The following is a 16,164-nucleotide window of genomic DNA, read 5'->3' on the forward strand; positions in this document are numbered from 1 at the left end:
TTATAAACGGCTATATACGATCATGAGAGATCTATGTTTTAATTGTCAATAAGAAACAAATATTAGATATTTACATCACATATATTTCCTCACTCTAGACTTATCACAATCAATTTAAATGCAAATAATGTTATGGTGATTCAAAAAATATGACGTGTAGATATAAAGATAAATCCTAGTTTAAATGGTCGGGAGTTCCTGTGTACATACGGTCATCAGGATAGCTAGTTTGATTGTCTTAGCTAAACGGAGCGGTTGTAGATTATAACCCCCCCTTTTTTTTAAAAAAAAGTATATTGTCAAACAGATGTAATATTATTTAAATAATATATATTAATTTATGATTTATGATTATGATTATGATTAAATGGCCTCATTAATGTGGGTTTGACTAAGAGCGGATGGCCTCAAGGGAGCTGTGACATTCAAAGATCCTGGCTCTGAAGCATCACTCGCCATACCAGCAACACTTCCAGAAGAGCGGCTTGCTGGTAATCTTGCTACAACAGAGGCGACTACACCCAAAAAACTATTTGGCCTCCACCGTGTACTAATGTCGTTTGAAGAAGTTAATGAACTTGGTTTTTCAGCAGAGAAGAAATTACTAGTAGCGTCGGTTGGACTATGGTGACTTATTCTTTGTTTCTTTTTATAGTTTTGTAAGAATAGTACGACCAGTCCAAGAATGGCGAGACATCCAAAACCTACACCAAGTCCTATAGCAAGTTTATGTGTAGTTGTTAAAGATTTGTATCCTTCTTTGGTATGAAAATGATTTTCAGGTAATCCAGCACCATGGTCTGCAGCCGGTGTTACTGAAGGGTGCCGTATGCTTTCGGATTGAATGGACAAAATTGTATGGATAGAAGTGGCTGTCGATAAACGTCTGTATGCAGTGTCGTGTCCAACTGCGGTGGGTATTGCTTTTATAGGCACGGTTGGTATTGGTGCTAATACTTTTGTTGACGTCGGGAGTGGATCAGACAGTGTGGTTATATAACGTGTGTCTTTTCCATCACGCGTGACATTTTTAGTTATTTGCACAATGTTTGTGTTTATTGACAGTGTTTTGATCATGTTTTTATTTTTAGCAGTGTATTTACTATACTTGGTGGTATTTTTTATATGATTAGCTTCAGATTTTTTCTTTTTCTTTTGCTTTCTACTCTTTCTTTTATGCTGATTTTTATTCTTTTGAAGAAGATGAAAGCTTTTGCGGCTATTTCTAATCTTCTCTAAGCTTCTGTTGTAAAAAGTGTATGGTATAGGTATGTACTCATCTAAAAAAAATATTGGTAAATTATCAATTGGTATGACATTAATAATTGTGTGCTTACTTGTAGAGCAAATGGCAAACGGCACCAATAAACAGATTCCAGTAATAGCTCTGACGTAATTTAACATATGTACAGTAAAATGAGATATCTAGTAAAAAGGAAGAGCAATAAAAATGAAACCCAAAAAAAAAAAAAAAAAAAAAAAGTTTGTTGTAATTGTTTGCCCAAAATTTGCTTTTCATTATGTTAATTTTTTCTTTTTCGTAAGGGGCAGAATTACGGTGATCAAAACATTTCGTTCTTAAAAAGGACATTTTTACCTCCCTTCTGTGAGTGTTGTGCCTATTCATCCTATTCCTCCTTCTTTTTTTATAAAAAAAAAAAAATAGACTTGTTTTATTGTGCAATTTTTTGATATGACAAACAATGCTATATTTCCTTTTCCAGTTTCCAAGTAAGTACAATCATTCCTTTTTTAATGACTCTAGACAATCATACTCCATGTATTCCAATTACCCCGGGTTATTTTCCTCTTTTGACACTACCGGTTTTATTCTTTGATGTATGTGTTCGTTCAATAGTGCTTTTAGGATAGGCTTCTTTTTTTTTAATAAATTTAGCTTTAGCAGTCTGTTTGGTGGTTTTGATAGACTTGATTGAACCAGCATGAACACCTTGGTTAGGGTTAACCTTTCCAGGGGTATAAACACCGATACAGAACGAATAATTAACTGTAGACCAGCTAGCAGGAGAAGGATCCGATCCCTGATCAAAGAGATATTCGAAAGCGGGAACGCTGAGCTAATTAATTGCGTTAATACAGATTTATACGTTTCATTTTTTGTTATTTACGTCTAGTCCGTTTCCTCCAAGGTCAACAGCTAGTACATAGATAAACTTGGTTGTTTCCATGGAATTCACAATTTTGAGACACAAATTACAAGTGGACCCTGTGTTCATATTTTGAACAGCTGTTATTCTAGCCAGGTTCAGTTGGTTGTAAGGCATTCCACAGGCCGGAGGACTGTTTGCAAGAGCAGCAGCAGCTATTAAAGTATGAGTTAATAGTTTGTTTTTCTTCTTAAAATAAGGAACATACGAAGGCCATAATAGTCTTGGGGAGTAATAATATGTGAGCCCTGAAGACTGGAAGTCGTTACAGTAGCGATAACATAAATTATAACTACTACAAAGTAAAGAAGCATAATATTGTCTGTAAATATATGAGGGATTTTTGACGTCAAAAGATGCTCTTTATATTCGATTTATTGATAACTAAGGACCCACATTTTGTACCACAACAAAGCTCCTTAATTTGCACAAGATGATCGGTGTTGTGTGATATAATATGTATTTAATTACCAAAGTTAATCATACAGATCAGTGTCTTACAGAATATATGATTTTATTTTATACAGTAATCAGGGTGTGTAAAAATAATAGTTAGTTGGAAACGGTAATTGGGAGGGTGAGTGGGGGGAATAATATAAAAAAAAAAGGTTTAAAAACCACAACATGATGATTTCGGAGTTTGAGGTTCTTCATCCAATGGTAAATAGGTGATTGGTTTTCTTACGGGAATGTATTGTTTACGGTCAACCAAAATCCGGCCAATATGTACGAAAATCTCTTCGATTGTACCTAAAATGAAGCGTTTAATTTACATGCATGTCAAGGATATAAGGTTTGCACTCACCATTATCTTCTTTTGCGGAAACTTCATATAATAGTGTTTCTGGACCTAATGCGCGCGTGATGAATTGTTGGGCATCGTCATATGGCACCTCTCTTCTAACCTGCGCCAGATCCAATTTATTCGCAACAACGACAATAACTAAATCTTCGGTCATGTTTCTTTTAAGCTCTAGTTTTTCATCGTCAGTGATTAAATAATAACTCAAATCTACTTTGGTCGGATACTAACCTTCAATCCATGATGTCAGTTCTTCAAAACTCTCTTGCGATGTAATGTCATATACCAAGAGAGCTGCATGGGCGCCTCTATAATACATTGGAGCCATTGCCCGAAATCTTTCTATACTCGCAGACTTTTTCAATTACTAACCCAAATACGGATTCCCCTTGGCTTCAAAGATTGCACAAAAAAGATATATGCTACGCACACCCTCCCACTCACACAAAAAAAAACCTATTTTATTATATGATTACCTTGTCCTGCTGTATCCCAAATTTGCAGCCTGACTTTACAATCATCAACTGTTCTAGATAACAATTTGGAAACCAGTCAGATTGATTTTTCCCCTGTCATGTCAGTATGCAAACTTACAGTTTTTTGGTCATGAATGAAGCTCCAATAGTTGAGGTTGAATTAGGTGAAAAGGTCTTGTTAATGTAGCGTACAACAATTGAGGTTTTGCCAACACCTATAAAAAGTTAGAAAAAAAAAGGGTCTCATCCTAAATGTGTGCATTGGCTTGTTCTCAGTACCTTGACTACCCAAGATGACTACTTTTGCCTCTAATGTAGATGCCGAAGTACCATACATTGAATTTGTTTATTAAGTTGGGGTAAATTTATTATATATGTAAAAAGTGCGTGAAAAAGAGAGAGAGAGAGAGAGAGAGAGAAAAGAGAAACAAAAAAGTTTTTTAAAAGAAGAAAGGGATAAAAGGGAGAGAAAATTAAACTTTTTTCTTATTCCGCCTTGATGTAACTTTTTCTCATCGACATTGTTTGATCACTAGGCCTAAGTCCTGCTTTAAGCTCTCTTAATACTTGCTCAAACCCTTCTTCTGCTGGCCTCATAAAATTTGATTCCATGATTGGGGAAGAGAGTGACAATTCACTCGATGATGTAATGGCTGCTGTTTGTCGTTTCTTTATGAAATAAAGGGTCAGTTTATATTATGATCTTATAAACAAGAAAAAAAAAACTCACTTTAAGCTGCATTTCTTGTTGACGTTGTCTTTTCAATGCTCTTTCTCTTGCTTCATGGATCTCAATTTGTGCTTTCTATTAGGTTCCATAGTCAGTTTAGAACTTGTATCAGCCCAAATATCTTACCTCAAATGAGTTTGAAAACGTCGAAATAATGTCAAAAAACTCTTCGGATTTAATTGTATTCGGATCTTCACCATAATACACAATCAATTCTTTCAGTTTTTCTTCAATATCTTTGGTCATACACTTGAGATCATTTACAATAGGCTCAGCTTCAGATAAAAACTCTTCCATAGCCTCTGCAAATCGGTCAATCTGAAGTTCAGATGTCTTTCTTCTTCGGTTTGTATGTAATTCTTCCTTAATTTGTGTTAAACTGCCATTTAATGAATTGACACAAGCAAATAATGTGGGTGGAGACACTATTCAAAACATTGGTTTATATTAGTCATTTTGTATCAATTGGGCTTAGTTGTACTACTATACGTTTGGCTGCTGCTTGCAAGTGCGAAATGTCCTGTCGAAAATTCACAACATCGTCATCGGACTTTGATAAAAAGTAGACTAAATAATGCAGCAAAGTAGGAACGTTACTGATTCCTTCACCTTCCGCTCGCGTGTCTCTCATCTTTTTTTATTTTTTTATTTTTTTATTTCTTTAGTATCACCAATGTACATTTTTTTTTTAATATAATCTTACCTTTAAAAGTGCATCCAAGTGGAAACCACAAGCATTACCTCGAACTGTTTGGCCATTCAAATGATTACCAATAGCTAACACGGTCTATATGGATACATATTTAAGTACAGGACGTAATTCAGGCACCGTTATTTTCTTACCTTGAGCACTTGTTTAAATCTAGTGCTTTCTCTTAGCTCTGTCATAGCCATCTGAATAGTATCTAATTCGGGCAAAATTTCCTCCAATTCATGCTTGAAACGACGACGAAAGATCATACAACTAACTCGATCAGCCAGTCTTGGAATATACATGATCTATACAAAACGTGTAAGTTTATAATGTGCCAATTATACAATGCTTTTTTTTTACTAACCGAACGATAATATCTTTCTGCGTTTCCTAAAAGATCAATATCACCATTATACTCCTTGACAATTTCGATTTCCTCCTTGGTTGGGATATATTGTCGTATTGCCATCAAATTATCTGTAGTAAGACTGTGATCATCAATATTCCAAATGGCATCCCGAATATCAGGATAAGGCAGTCTAATTTTAGCCAACATAATTGCAATGTTGTTTGCTCGATTAAATTCCAATAATGTAACTAAATTTTGTTTTCGGACGGCCACAGCATCAGTTACATTTCGATTAGCACTATTGTTGCTTTTCTTTTTGAACAATTTTTCCAGCTCGACAGTATCTAGTTCGTGTAACGTAGGTGTACTAAGCATATCATCCTCATCATCGTCACTGGAGCTAGAGCTTTCACTGCTAAAGTCTAATGGTTTTTGAGTGGATAATTCATTCCAAACTGTATTTCCAATTTTATCCATGGGTAACTTGGACCAAAAGAATTGCTTCATTACAAGTGTTGGCGCTGGCTTTTTAAACAGCTCTTCGGTGTCTGCTATTCTAAAACTGCCTTCTGTAGGTGAAACAACATGGGTTGGTGCAGTTGCACTACTTTCATGTAACGATTTGAGGTTAGGAAAACAGAGATTGAGGGCCAGAGGATGCAAATAACGGGATGAGCGATGAGAGTCGCTACGCTTCACCAAGTTTTTTCTCTTTACAACTGGATAAAAATCTACTTGCTGAGCTGGCGGAGCTGGCGGTGGTGGTGGTGGCGGTGGTGGAGGAGGTGGCGGTGGTGGTGCTGAATCAGGTACCATCATGGGTCCTTTGACCTCAGGTGATATTACTGTTGTCACTTGATCTTTCTGCATTCTTGCAATTTGATCATCTTTTTCTTGGATATCTGCAAGGGCCTTGTTCATTTTCATTAACAATTCGTTCTTTTCCCTACGTATTTTTGCAGTTGCTTCTTGACTTTTTTGGAAGCTATCCTTTAATTCTTCGACCATGTTTCTTAGTCCTTCAACGTCCTCCAGGTTATTGGTAGGCGCTGGTGCACTATTGATTTCGGTAGACGTACGACTGGGTAGAAATTCGTCTCCGCCTTCATCAACAGGCACAAGCTTACCAACAATGGGTTGTATAGAAACCATAAATTGTTGAAGTGCCATTTGAAAGTCGCCTAATAAAATATTGTTTTAGTGAGGTTAAAAAAAATGGGCATTTTTTAGATCTCACTTACTATTTGTTCCGATGGGCTTCAAATGTTTAGCAAAGATATGAATGACACTCCAGATATCTTGCACGAATCGTTTGTTAGTGGATAGTTGGCTTGTTCCTACAGTAATTAATTCGCTTATACTATCTACCACCAGATAGTAAATTTCGGGGTCACTATAGAAAACCTTTAGTGCAGATGCAACCATGTCATCTGGTTGACTATAAAGAAGGGGCGAAATGTTAGAATGATATCATTGTATACGAATAAATATGCATTACAGTTGTAAGATACTCTGTCTCTTTGTGCTTTCCAAAGCTCGAATTTTGTCTTGATCAAACTTCTTTTGCTTCACATAAGTATCGATTTGTCTTCTTAAGGAGTCAGGCAATACATTTCTCTTAATATCCAATCTTTTCAAAAAATCCTCAAAACCTCGACGTTCCAATTCTATACGCAAAGAATCTCTTTTTTCGATAGATTCGGGCGTTTGCACAAGCGCATTCAAAAAGCTTAATGCTGATGCCACACAATCATATACCATCGATTCCTGTTGATCTTCAACCATAGATGAGAATTTACTGACGATGGTTTTTTGACTTTGATGGTAATAATGTACACCAAGATCGTGTAGACTTTGCACAAGTCTCTCAAATCGATACTGTTCACCTTTAACTTCAGACACTACGGAGAGCATGGTATCATAGCACCCTCCAGACAATAAGCAAAGCGAAGTAAAAATTTCAAAAATAAGAGAACACATTTTATAAGCCATGGTAGAGGCCGACGGACTTGAAGTGCTGATATTGCTGTCTTTTGCAGACGCGGTTGATCTTGATGGGGAAGGAACGTTGTTACAACTGTTTGTTGAAAAGGATGGCAAAAGTTGTGAACCGATAGATGTGATGGATGGTGATCGTCTAAAAACTGAAGAAGAAATAGAAGTAGAGGGAGCTGGGCTAGCTGCTGAAATATTTGCTAGGCAAGAGAAAAGAGCAACCATCAAATGATGTAACACTACTGGGCGCATCAATACTTGTTGAAGACCAGGCTAAAAAAAATAAGAAAAATGGTGAGTTTGATGGGTATTTCATGCAATAAGTAAAGTTCGTTTTCCTTTTTTTTTTTACGCATCAGATACATAAAAAAAAAAAGGGAGACGATCCCCTTTTTAAGCTAAAGAATTGCTACTTACTTTTGTATTCAGTAGAACACGTATACATTTTATACATTCAAACAAGCATTGCTCTTCATTATCACTCAATTTGTTCCCGTTTTTCTTCCTTTGTTTAAAATTAATACATGATATTTTAGCAGCAAACGTACACACATACTTTGATTTTTTTGTCACAAATTTTTCCAGTACGTTTTCCAGCGCCGTGAGACCACCGTGACGCCTGGACAGGAATTCGTTAATCCATGATACATTACCTGTGGCTAATGTAATTCTTAGCGAGGTCAAATGCTTGGTCAACCCATCAACAGTGGTATTTCTTTTTTAGGAGGAACAAAGGGAGTAAGAATGAGTTTTTTTTTTTAGGAGCTGGTTTTTTGTTATTACCTGCTTCGAAGTCTTTCAACGTAATAATATGGGCTATTACGATCTCGACCACGCTTGATGCTTTCTTCTGGCGTAGTTGTGGGAACCAACGAAGCTAAGCGAGATCCGTCTTTTCTAGATAAGCTACGATACGCAAGGCTGTTTGCAACCAAAGAGGAGGACGAGTTATCTGGCGCGGTTTTAGCTGCATTGTTTGTCTGAGGAAACAAGTGACTGACGGAGGGGTGATGATGAGTATTGAGTTGCTGGATCGAATTATTATAATGACGTGGTAAGGTGTTATTGTCTAATAATAACCAAGTAGCTGACTCATCTGCTGTCTTGTCTTCAAGCTTATGAGCAATGGCATCAAACTCAAGAATCATAGAACCGACTTTGGAACGGTTATTATTAATGGTTTCGGATAGATTTCTGCGGGCGAATTTGTAAGTCGCGGCTCGTTTATCTACTGAGGGTGCTTCCTTGTCTTCTTCGGGAAGGGCAGAAGCTGGCTCAGCTGGTATATTCAATGCAGATCTTTTCTTACTCATTTTTGGCATCACAAGTTCTGACTCCTCCTTTTGCGGGTTGCTATTTTGACTATCAGATGAATTAGGAGTAGAGTCTTCGACTGAATAAATACTGCTAACATCCTCTGAACTGCTATTAAAAGAGGAAGAAAGCGATTGATGGCTGGTGGAAGTGTCCAGTTGTTTGATGGCTTTGCCATTGCTATTGAATAAAAGTCGTGAAGACGTCTCGCTGCGTTTCATCGCAGCTTTTTGTCGAAGTGCTTTAGGAGGAAACAAAGAACTGCTGGAATTGGATGTTGGGATACTTTTTCGAAGAGAACCATCAGCGGAACGATTTTCTTTAATATGCTGGTTCTGTTGTAACAAATAGAGCTTACGCTCTCGAGGTAATTGTCGCAACTTTTCTCGATGGGCATCCTTCATATTCAATTCATCCTATTAAAAACAAATGTTGTTAGTGACATGTAAATAGTTTCTTGCTTTATAAAATTTACAAGAAGAGTTTCAAAAGTGTTTTGAAGTTCAATTGAGTCAAAATCTTCATTTGATGCGTTTGTGGAGGTTGAAGTACTTGATCCAGGTGTGGTTGGACTGTTTGGGCTTTGGCTGCCGTCTTCGGTTGAATGGCCTCCTAACCAAGTTGGTAACAGGTTTTTACCGAACCTAGAGGACGCACTCATGCGTAAATTGGGTCGTTCGTGAGTGCTCGTCGTTGTAGCGGATGAAAGATGGTGATTATTATCTGAGTGTTTAGCAGTATTTAAACGAATTGGGTGATGACCGTTTCCCTTTTTGTTTCTATTGGGACTAGGTGGGATCGGTATGGATTCTTTTTTAGGAAGTTCTGAAGTAGAAGGTAGCATGGTTGGATCTGGTGCTTTTGGGACGCCAGGGCCGCTTGTGGGAGATGAGAGTGATTTACGGATCTGGACTTTAGCTGCCTTGGAAGAAAATGTCGTGACGGGTGGGGTTTTAGAATTGTTTAGGCCATGATTGGGTTTCATAATTTAGAAAATTTGCATGCAATTGGTTTTTTATCGGCTGATATATTTTCGGCTTGATCACAGACTCGGAATGATTTTTTTATTTTTATGTGTACTGGAACGAGTGACGGATTAAATGAGATAAAAAGAGTGTATAGAAAAAATAAAAAAATAAAAAATAAATAAAAAATAGTTAGGAAGGAGAGGAAAGAATAAGGAAACAAAAAAGAAAAAAGAAAATATTTAACGTATAGGCAACAGTGATAATATAAGAATAGCAACGTTTTTTACTCGAAATATGGTAGTGGTAACTGTTATGACAAGAAAAAAAAATATAGGAGATGTCCTGTGAAGAGACAAAAAATAGCTATAAAGGAGAAAGAGGTACCCTCCCTAGTATATTTATACCAAGTGTAGACATTTTGATGATGGGCAGCTCCTTTTCCAAATAGGAGTACCTGGACCATCAACATGAAAGTCCATCATTGGACATTGGCCGTCAGTTCAACCGAAAAGTAAATAATCTTTTTTTTTCAACTTCCGCGTCAATAAGCTCTCAGGAAATGTAATGCAAGGTTTTAGGATTTCAATTTTATCGATCTACAATCAAAGAGGTTGGTAATCAAATAGTAATTTGTCTAAATGTAAACAGCCGTCATTTCTATTATATCAGCCACATTGTAACTAATACAGAATACAATGCGCTTAGACATTCTCGGGGAGGGGGGAGCCACAATGAGAAAAAGGAGGAGTAACCATGTATTATAATTACAAATTGGTAGTGCTTACATTTAAAATACATTTTTATTAATCGAGTAATATACAGGTTCTAAAAGGCCTATACTTGTTCAACTGGATATCCATGACCGATCCAGTCTAAAATACCGCCCTTCACATTGTACACATTTGTAAATCCGAGTTTGGACACAACGTATTCAGCAGCGAATCCGCTTCTTCTACCGGATCTACAAGAAATAACAAGCTTCAAATGAAAACGTTTTAGCCCAAAATTCACCAATTATTTTACTAAGTGTTTACCTGCTCGTCCTTGTCAATGGCAGAGAATTTTTGGTCGAATAATTCAGAGTTGGTGTTCGTTAAGAACCAGGGAATATTTCCATCGTATCCACTTATCACCCCCTGCTCTTCGAGTTCAGCATATTCACGAACGTCAATGAAGGTTGCATGAGCAGGTTTATCTTGCAGCCATGTTGCGAGCTCCTCAACTGTCATGTTGTGAATGCCGATTGTCATTTTTTCGTTAAAAAAAAGATAGTAAAGAGTAATACATATTATCGCTACCGAGAAAATGGGGTTAAACATGATGTTGCAATCCCGTGAAAAGATTGCGGGTAACCCGCTACATTGTGCCTGGAGAGATATAATCAAGTCGGTTACATAAATATCAGCCAATCAAAATTTTGGAATATTGCAACTTATAAATTAGGTCGCCCATTGCTTTTTTATAGGCAAAAATGTCTCAATAAAGTAACATTTGCATTGTTAAAGGTATAAGTATACCCGACTTTTTGCCATGTCATTCGATAATTATTTCTAGTTTATGATAACTCTCCTTTAGGCTATGGTTACGTTGCTTTTATTAATAGTGGTCGCCTTGTGCTTCATGTTTATTTAGAGATATTTCCTGTACAATTTAGAATAACCTCACATAAAAAAAATATCTATCTGATTGATTTAATGTCGTGATTGATAACATCTTCGACTAGAAGTTTTATCAGTGATGCTTGGGATCATGAATTTAATAGTGGCTTAGCATGCGGCCGAAATTAATTGTATTCGAAAATTGCAGTAACACATCATAGATTTCAGGAAAGAAAGTGGTGTCAATTACTCATCGTCATGAGAGACGTTGGTATCGACTTTCTTGTCTTGAGCGGCTTTGGGTGCCAAGTAGGTATGACTGGCATGCGATGAGCAGCGAGAAGAGCTTGTTGGTGCTGTTAATGCTGGCATTGATTGGCTAATCTCTTTTTTAAACAGATCACGTTTAAGGGTATCAATGGTTTTGAGCAAAAATGTCTTAAAGAAAAAAGAGTAAGTACCACGTTATTTGCATGCAAAAAAAGAAAAAAAAATTACCTTCATTTTAAGAAGACAGTTTAATGTATCTTTTACCATACCAAGATTACATAAATCTTTGGGGACAACAAGCCTAGAAAGCAGAGCCGCGACATAGGCACCTTCCTCGGTTAACTTCAATAATAGCCAACATTAAAAGTCAGTCATTGATTATCATTGTGTCCACCAAAACATTTATTTTACCAATACTTCACTGATGTCCGTGGAACATTGACTATTGATATGGTGGAGGATCGCTGCGTTTGTGCGCGTTTTTTGACTGTTGCTTAAACTTTAAATCCTCCTGAACCTTTGACCGTTTCCATTCGTTGGAAGACAATTCGATCTGTGTATTCCCATCTTATCTTAGCATGAGATCGATCTTCTTTCCATAAACGGGCGCTGTCTGATCCCAGCCAATTACAGCCTAACCACAGCCAATTACAGCCTGACCACAGCCATTTACAGTCTGATCCGAGCCATTTACAGTCTGGTCCGAGCCATTTACAGCCTGACCACAGCTATTTACAGTGTAGCTGTAATATTTAAACTCCGTGTGGTTTTGTGGTGGGCTCCAGAAAAAAAAAGATGTATTGGGATAAAGATCGCCTTGTTCAAATGAGCCACATTCTTTGTAGCTTCACAAGAGATTTCACCGTCCACCAAAGCCACATCTGTGCTATCAAAAATGAACTCCAAAATGGTGGCAAATCTTCTATAGAAAGTCATTTCGGATTCATCTGCTTTCTGGGACCAACGTTGCAAATTTAGAACGATGTGCTCTATAATGAGTAGCATGAAATATGGCTGACTTTGTTGCAGGTGTCTTGTTTTAGATATTTGATGTTTTCTCTCATCAATAAAGGCAATGACATCATAGATATCACCATTTACACGAACAATGGCGTCGAATAATGCACTTGACTCATGACACAAACCATCATAGCCATCCAAGTTCATTGTTGATACGACATCTTGAATATGGGACCACTGGTTTTGTGAGAAAAATAGGCGATAAGTATCTTGCATTACAATGTTCATCATATTAATCATCCTTGAAATTGGTAGCTCCAACAAGGTCTCTTCTACCGTTGATAGCGTAACTTTTGACAATTGCTTCATTAAAAGATGGGCGCCCACTTTCATCATTGTTGATATCATGCCTGTATTGGTCGCGCCTTTAATTTGTTCCGAGCATTGAATCACCACCATGAACCCCTATTTGCGCTTTTTTTATTGGTTAATTTGTGGTTTCTTTGATTCTCAATTTACGGGTTTACCAGGTCTAATTCGCGTTTTTTTTTAACAGAGATAGACTGAAGAATTAAAACTAAAATTAGTGAACCGTACAATGCTAACTCTTTTTACTATATTGAAGGCTCTTACAGATATTGTTATAATATTGGAACAAAGGAATTTATACAGAAAAAAAAGGTTAAAAAAAAAATTAAAAGTGTTTTCAATTGCAATCCGGGCTACCAGGTGCACTCATGGGCCCTTCTTCTGCGACAACGTTCATATGTTTTCCTTCGTTTAGCCTGATTATGCTTGGATTGACAATGCTTAACAAATTTAGTCTAGAATCCTGATTTCCATTTGCCGTCGCTGCATTCACCGTCATTTTGTGTTCTTTTTTTAGCTGCTTGATTACTTCCAAGGTTTCTTCACACCCAGTCTACAATTGAAAATAAGATTTTTGTATGTTTTTTAATTATTCTACTTTTTTGCACCGTTTACATACCGCTACAGTCAAATAAAATTGAATGAAAGGAATCATGGATATATCCTTTTCTTTAAAGTCAACCGGGACTACCGCCTTCTGCTCCTTATTCATCAGGAAGACCCCTTGTGTTTGCATAGACATACGGAAATGTCTAGACCTCCGTATTTTTTTCAAACGTATTTTTTTTATACCACTTACAGGAATTCCGGCCAGAAGACCAGCAGACCAGTATAATTGCACCTATTTACAGTGCAATCACAGCCATTCACGGTTCGTGAGTTCCAAAAACTCAAGAACTCTGCCCTCCTATAGCAAAGACTAGCCGCAGCCGCATTATCACAATTATATATCTTTTTCAATTTAGCTTCTTTTCAAAGAAACAAGAGTCACTACTAAACAAACCTTTTTACGTGATCGGTTACTTTCATACATTAAAAGAAGTATGTCAAGGGAAAAGAAAAGGAGAAGAATAAAGTGTGTGAACCAGCTTTATTTATAGATAAACAAGCTTATGTCAGGATAATTTCATTTGTCTATTTTATCATCCATAATGTTTGAGCCTTTACTTAAAATAGAAACACTTACAAAAACCTCCCAAGCAAGTCAGAGCTTGGTAATTGTCTATCTGCATTCCAGTAGTAGCTTGTAATGACAGCGAAGCAGATTTTATGGAAAACAGAAAACGATCATTCTATGAAGTTTAGATGATATGGCATGTCGACCAACGCGTAATTCTAAAAAATACGTTTATTTGAAAAAAATACGTTTATTTGAAAAAAATACGTTTAAAAAAAATACGGAGTTCTAGACATTTCCTAGACATACTCCAGTGTCGTATAGCATCGCCTTATAAAATTAATCAATTAAGTTGCAGAAAAAAAATAGTAATATTGTTGCCTACCATGGCCATGAAGGAGGTGAATTTTCAACTTTCTAAACGTGTCAATTGTGCCTTTGTTGTATGTTTGTGCAATGGTTCGCATCATGGAAAGCATACCAAACATTCCCTTGTAATGGTCAAAACTGACCTTGCTGCTGTCGCTACTGCCATATCCAGAAGAAACTTCTGTTAGCAAAATTTCCAGACTAGAAAAATCGTTCGCACAAACCAGGCCATCAGCCTTATACTTGTATCGACCATCGGTCATCCCCTTGTCCTTCAGCTGGATGGTCATCGCCTCCAAGTCAATTTCTCCTGGTAAAAAAGTAACATCGTATCCTTTGTCTCTCAGATAATGTGTACAGCTTTTAAGACTTGCGTCGAAAACATAAGATCGGTAGCACATTTCGGACTTTGCTAGAACCCCCTTGTGGATATTGTCGTAGATTTCTCGTTGGCTAAAATAAATTACTCAGTATTACATTTCTTTATCATTTCATTCCCTTATTTATACTAACAAATTTCCTAAGATGATGGTGAGTAGCTTCTTCTCAGCGACCAAACTTTGGCCTTCTACTGAGATGTTATCCAAATCGTCTATTCTGAGTGCCATACCATCTCGAGACGCCTAATAGTGAAATTAGTTGTGGCTTTATATAAAAAAATTAATAACGACGTACCGCCTCTACAACTGCCATGGTTCCAACGAAAAAAAACGGATTAATAAACTTAGCCTCGATAAAAGAAACCTCTCCTTTAAGCCTCGAATAAAGATCCCAGGGTAAGCAGCTTCTTCGACGTAGAAGTCTGCCGTACCAGATTACACGATGTTTTTCGGGACTACACAGAAATGTTAATTAATAGTTAAACGTGACAGTATTGATCTTGCAACTTTACCTTAACTGCATTAGATTTTGGGAGTTCACTGGGTCATCCAAAAACTCCTTCCACTTCATCCAAATGTCCTCTTCTTCTTTGTCTTCCTCTTCCTCCTCTTCCTCCTCTTCCCCCTCCTCATCATCGCATTCTTCATCAATGCTACTCTTGAGTTTTTTTTTTTGAGAACTAGATCCCTCTCCATTGGATACTAGTCCTCTTTTTTGGTTTGTTCTTTCTTCCTCGTCAGCAACTTGCTGAGCCATTAAGCTCCTTAATCGATCCTATAAACTGCTTAGATAACATGAACACGAGACAATCAGAATGTGGGTTACCTTTTGTGTATTATAATTTAGTGAGTTATTTGCTATCACTTCAGCGTGATTATGGAAAAAAGTCGAAAAGGCTTTTTTCGCTCTGATGTTCTACAAAAATACGATTAATACTTTGGGACAATGAAGACAAAACGCGAACTAACTGGCAGAATCAGCGGGGAAAGAAGACCCTGTTGAGCTTGACTCTAGTTTGACATTGTGAAAAGACATAGAGGGTGTAGCATAAGTGGGAGCTTCGGCGCCAGTGAAATACCACTACCTTTATCGTTTTTTTACTTAAATAATTAAGTGGGATTGAGCCGCAAGGCTCACCTTCTAGTATTAAGCATTCCTTCGGGGATGTGACCCACGTTATTGACATTGTCAAGTGGGGAGTTTGGCTGGGGCGGCACATCTGTTAAAAGATAACGCAGGTGTCCTAAGGGGGACTCAACGAGAACAGAAATCTCGTGTAGAATAAAAGGGTAAAAGTCCCCTTGATTTTGATTTTCAGTGTGAATACAAACCATGAAAGTGTGGCCTACTTTTGTGTAATTCAGCATAGCGTTGACTTTGGTCTCGGCAACGGTGCCAGCAACCACGTTTTCTTTTATGATCTTTGCATCAGCAAGCAAGGCAAGGGATGCTTTTCTTCGCGATGTTGTCGGATCTTTTTTTATTATCGTTTGGAGATAATTTAGGATAGTCCAATAGCATGGATTCTCTTTGATCCAGAAATCTAAGAAATAGAAGTTTTGGTAAGTCTTGGAAAGTTTAAGCAAATACAACTTCTTGGTCCA

The 16,164-nt window shown here is 37.2% G+C and overlaps 10 protein-coding genes across 10 annotated transcripts, besides 1 other annotated feature; all 10 read right to left on the minus strand.

Moving 5' to 3' along the window:
- Positions 1 to 154: 154 nt before the first annotated feature.
- EV154DRAFT_523147 (uncharacterized protein) lies at positions 155 to 1,427 on the minus strand. The gene is made up of 2 exons (XM_051603070.1): positions 1,344 to 1,427; positions 155 to 1,268 (listed from the first exon to the last, which is right to left on the minus strand). The coding sequence occupies exons 1-2, from the start codon at positions 1,402 to 1,404 to the stop codon at positions 364 to 366; spliced, it is 966 nt and encodes a 321-aa protein (XP_051453262.1). The 5' UTR covers positions 1,405 to 1,427; the 3' UTR covers positions 155 to 363.
- A 218-nt stretch (positions 1,428 to 1,645) lies between these two features.
- EV154DRAFT_523148 (uncharacterized protein) lies at positions 1,646 to 2,642 on the minus strand. The gene is made up of 3 exons (XM_051603071.1): positions 2,377 to 2,642; positions 2,130 to 2,323; positions 1,646 to 2,078 (listed from the first exon to the last, which is right to left on the minus strand). The coding sequence occupies exons 1-3, from the start codon at positions 2,480 to 2,482 to the stop codon at positions 1,800 to 1,802; spliced, it is 579 nt and encodes a 192-aa protein (XP_051453263.1). The 5' UTR covers positions 2,483 to 2,642; the 3' UTR covers positions 1,646 to 1,799.
- Positions 2,643 to 2,657: 15 nt separating this feature from the next.
- Positions 2,658 to 3,900, minus strand: EV154DRAFT_523150 (ras-like GTP-binding protein RYL2). Its single transcript, XM_051603072.1, has 6 exons — positions 3,726 to 3,900; positions 3,565 to 3,661; positions 3,447 to 3,499; positions 3,202 to 3,312; positions 2,974 to 3,141; positions 2,658 to 2,918 (listed from the first exon to the last, which is right to left on the minus strand). Exons 1-6 carry the CDS (start codon positions 3,781 to 3,783, stop codon positions 2,779 to 2,781), a joined length of 627 nt encoding a protein of 208 aa, XP_051453264.1. The 5' UTR covers positions 3,784 to 3,900; the 3' UTR covers positions 2,658 to 2,778.
- Positions 3,901 to 4,247: 347 nt separating this feature from the next.
- Positions 4,248 to 6,926, minus strand: EV154DRAFT_40251 (uncharacterized protein). The gene is made up of 6 exons (XM_051595306.1): positions 6,461 to 6,926; positions 5,235 to 6,400; positions 5,020 to 5,175; positions 4,880 to 4,963; positions 4,666 to 4,807; positions 4,248 to 4,601 (listed from the first exon to the last, which is right to left on the minus strand). Exons 1-6 carry the CDS (start codon positions 6,642 to 6,644, stop codon positions 4,285 to 4,287), a joined length of 2,049 nt encoding a protein of 682 aa, XP_051453265.1. The 5' UTR covers positions 6,645 to 6,926; the 3' UTR covers positions 4,248 to 4,284.
- A 681-nt stretch (positions 6,927 to 7,607) lies between these two features.
- Positions 7,608 to 8,527, minus strand: EV154DRAFT_428414 (diaphanous GTPase-binding domain-containing protein; the record flags this gene model as incomplete). Its single annotated transcript, XM_051596412.1, has 2 exons — positions 7,608 to 7,929; positions 7,998 to 8,527. 2 exons carry the CDS (start codon positions 8,525 to 8,527, stop codon positions 7,608 to 7,610), a joined length of 852 nt encoding a protein of 283 aa, XP_051453266.1.
- Positions 8,528 to 10,330: 1,803 nt separating this feature from the next.
- Positions 10,331 to 10,746, minus strand: EV154DRAFT_568213 (Rhodanese-like domain-containing protein; the record flags this gene model as incomplete). Its single annotated transcript, XM_051606064.1, has 2 exons — positions 10,331 to 10,474; positions 10,531 to 10,746. 2 exons carry the CDS (start codon positions 10,744 to 10,746, stop codon positions 10,331 to 10,333), a joined length of 360 nt encoding a protein of 119 aa, XP_051453267.1.
- A 1,548-nt stretch (positions 10,747 to 12,294) lies between these two features.
- Positions 12,295 to 12,693, minus strand: EV154DRAFT_384718 (uncharacterized protein; the record flags this gene model as incomplete). The annotated part of the gene is made up of 1 exon (XM_051595030.1): positions 12,295 to 12,693. A coding segment is annotated over one exon (399 nt), but the record flags the coding sequence as incomplete, so codon positions are not given.
- An 83-nt stretch (positions 12,694 to 12,776) lies between these two features.
- On the minus strand, positions 12,777 to 13,534 carry EV154DRAFT_523166 (uncharacterized protein). Its single transcript, XM_051603073.1, has 3 exons — positions 13,313 to 13,534; positions 12,958 to 13,246; positions 12,777 to 12,887 (listed from the first exon to the last, which is right to left on the minus strand). Exons 1-2 carry the CDS (start codon positions 13,433 to 13,435, stop codon positions 13,031 to 13,033), a joined length of 339 nt encoding a protein of 112 aa, XP_051453269.1. The 5' UTR covers positions 13,436 to 13,534; the 3' UTR covers positions 12,777 to 12,887; positions 12,958 to 13,030.
- Positions 13,535 to 14,157: 623 nt separating this feature from the next.
- Positions 14,158 to 14,469, minus strand: EV154DRAFT_428450 (uncharacterized protein; the record flags this gene model as incomplete). Its single annotated transcript, XM_051596415.1, has 1 exon — positions 14,158 to 14,469. One exon carries the CDS (start codon positions 14,467 to 14,469, stop codon positions 14,158 to 14,160), a length of 312 nt encoding a protein of 103 aa, XP_051453270.1.
- A 55-nt stretch (positions 14,470 to 14,524) lies between these two features.
- EV154DRAFT_40327 (uncharacterized protein) lies at positions 14,525 to 15,556 on the minus strand. Its single transcript, XM_051595318.1, has 5 exons — positions 15,529 to 15,556; positions 15,386 to 15,475; positions 15,072 to 15,334; positions 14,855 to 15,014; positions 14,525 to 14,802 (listed from the first exon to the last, which is right to left on the minus strand). The coding sequence occupies exons 3-5, from the start codon at positions 15,314 to 15,316 to the stop codon at positions 14,683 to 14,685; spliced, it is 525 nt and encodes a 174-aa protein (XP_051453271.1). The 5' UTR covers positions 15,317 to 15,334; positions 15,386 to 15,475; positions 15,529 to 15,556; the 3' UTR covers positions 14,525 to 14,682.
- Positions 15,557 to 15,693: 137 nt separating this feature from the next.
- Positions 15,694 to 16,103: a sequence feature (Protein overlapping with rRNA (EV154DRAFT_40323, KAI7882133.1) was converted to a misc_feature.).
- Positions 16,104 to 16,164: the final 61 nt, after the last annotated feature.

This window comes from Mucor mucedo, assembly GCF_025094135.1.
Source record: "Mucor mucedo strain NRRL 3635 chromosome Unknown EV154scaffold_120, whole genome shotgun sequence".
NCBI lineage: Eukaryota > Fungi > Mucoromycota > Mucoromycetes > Mucorales > Mucoraceae > Mucor > Mucor mucedo.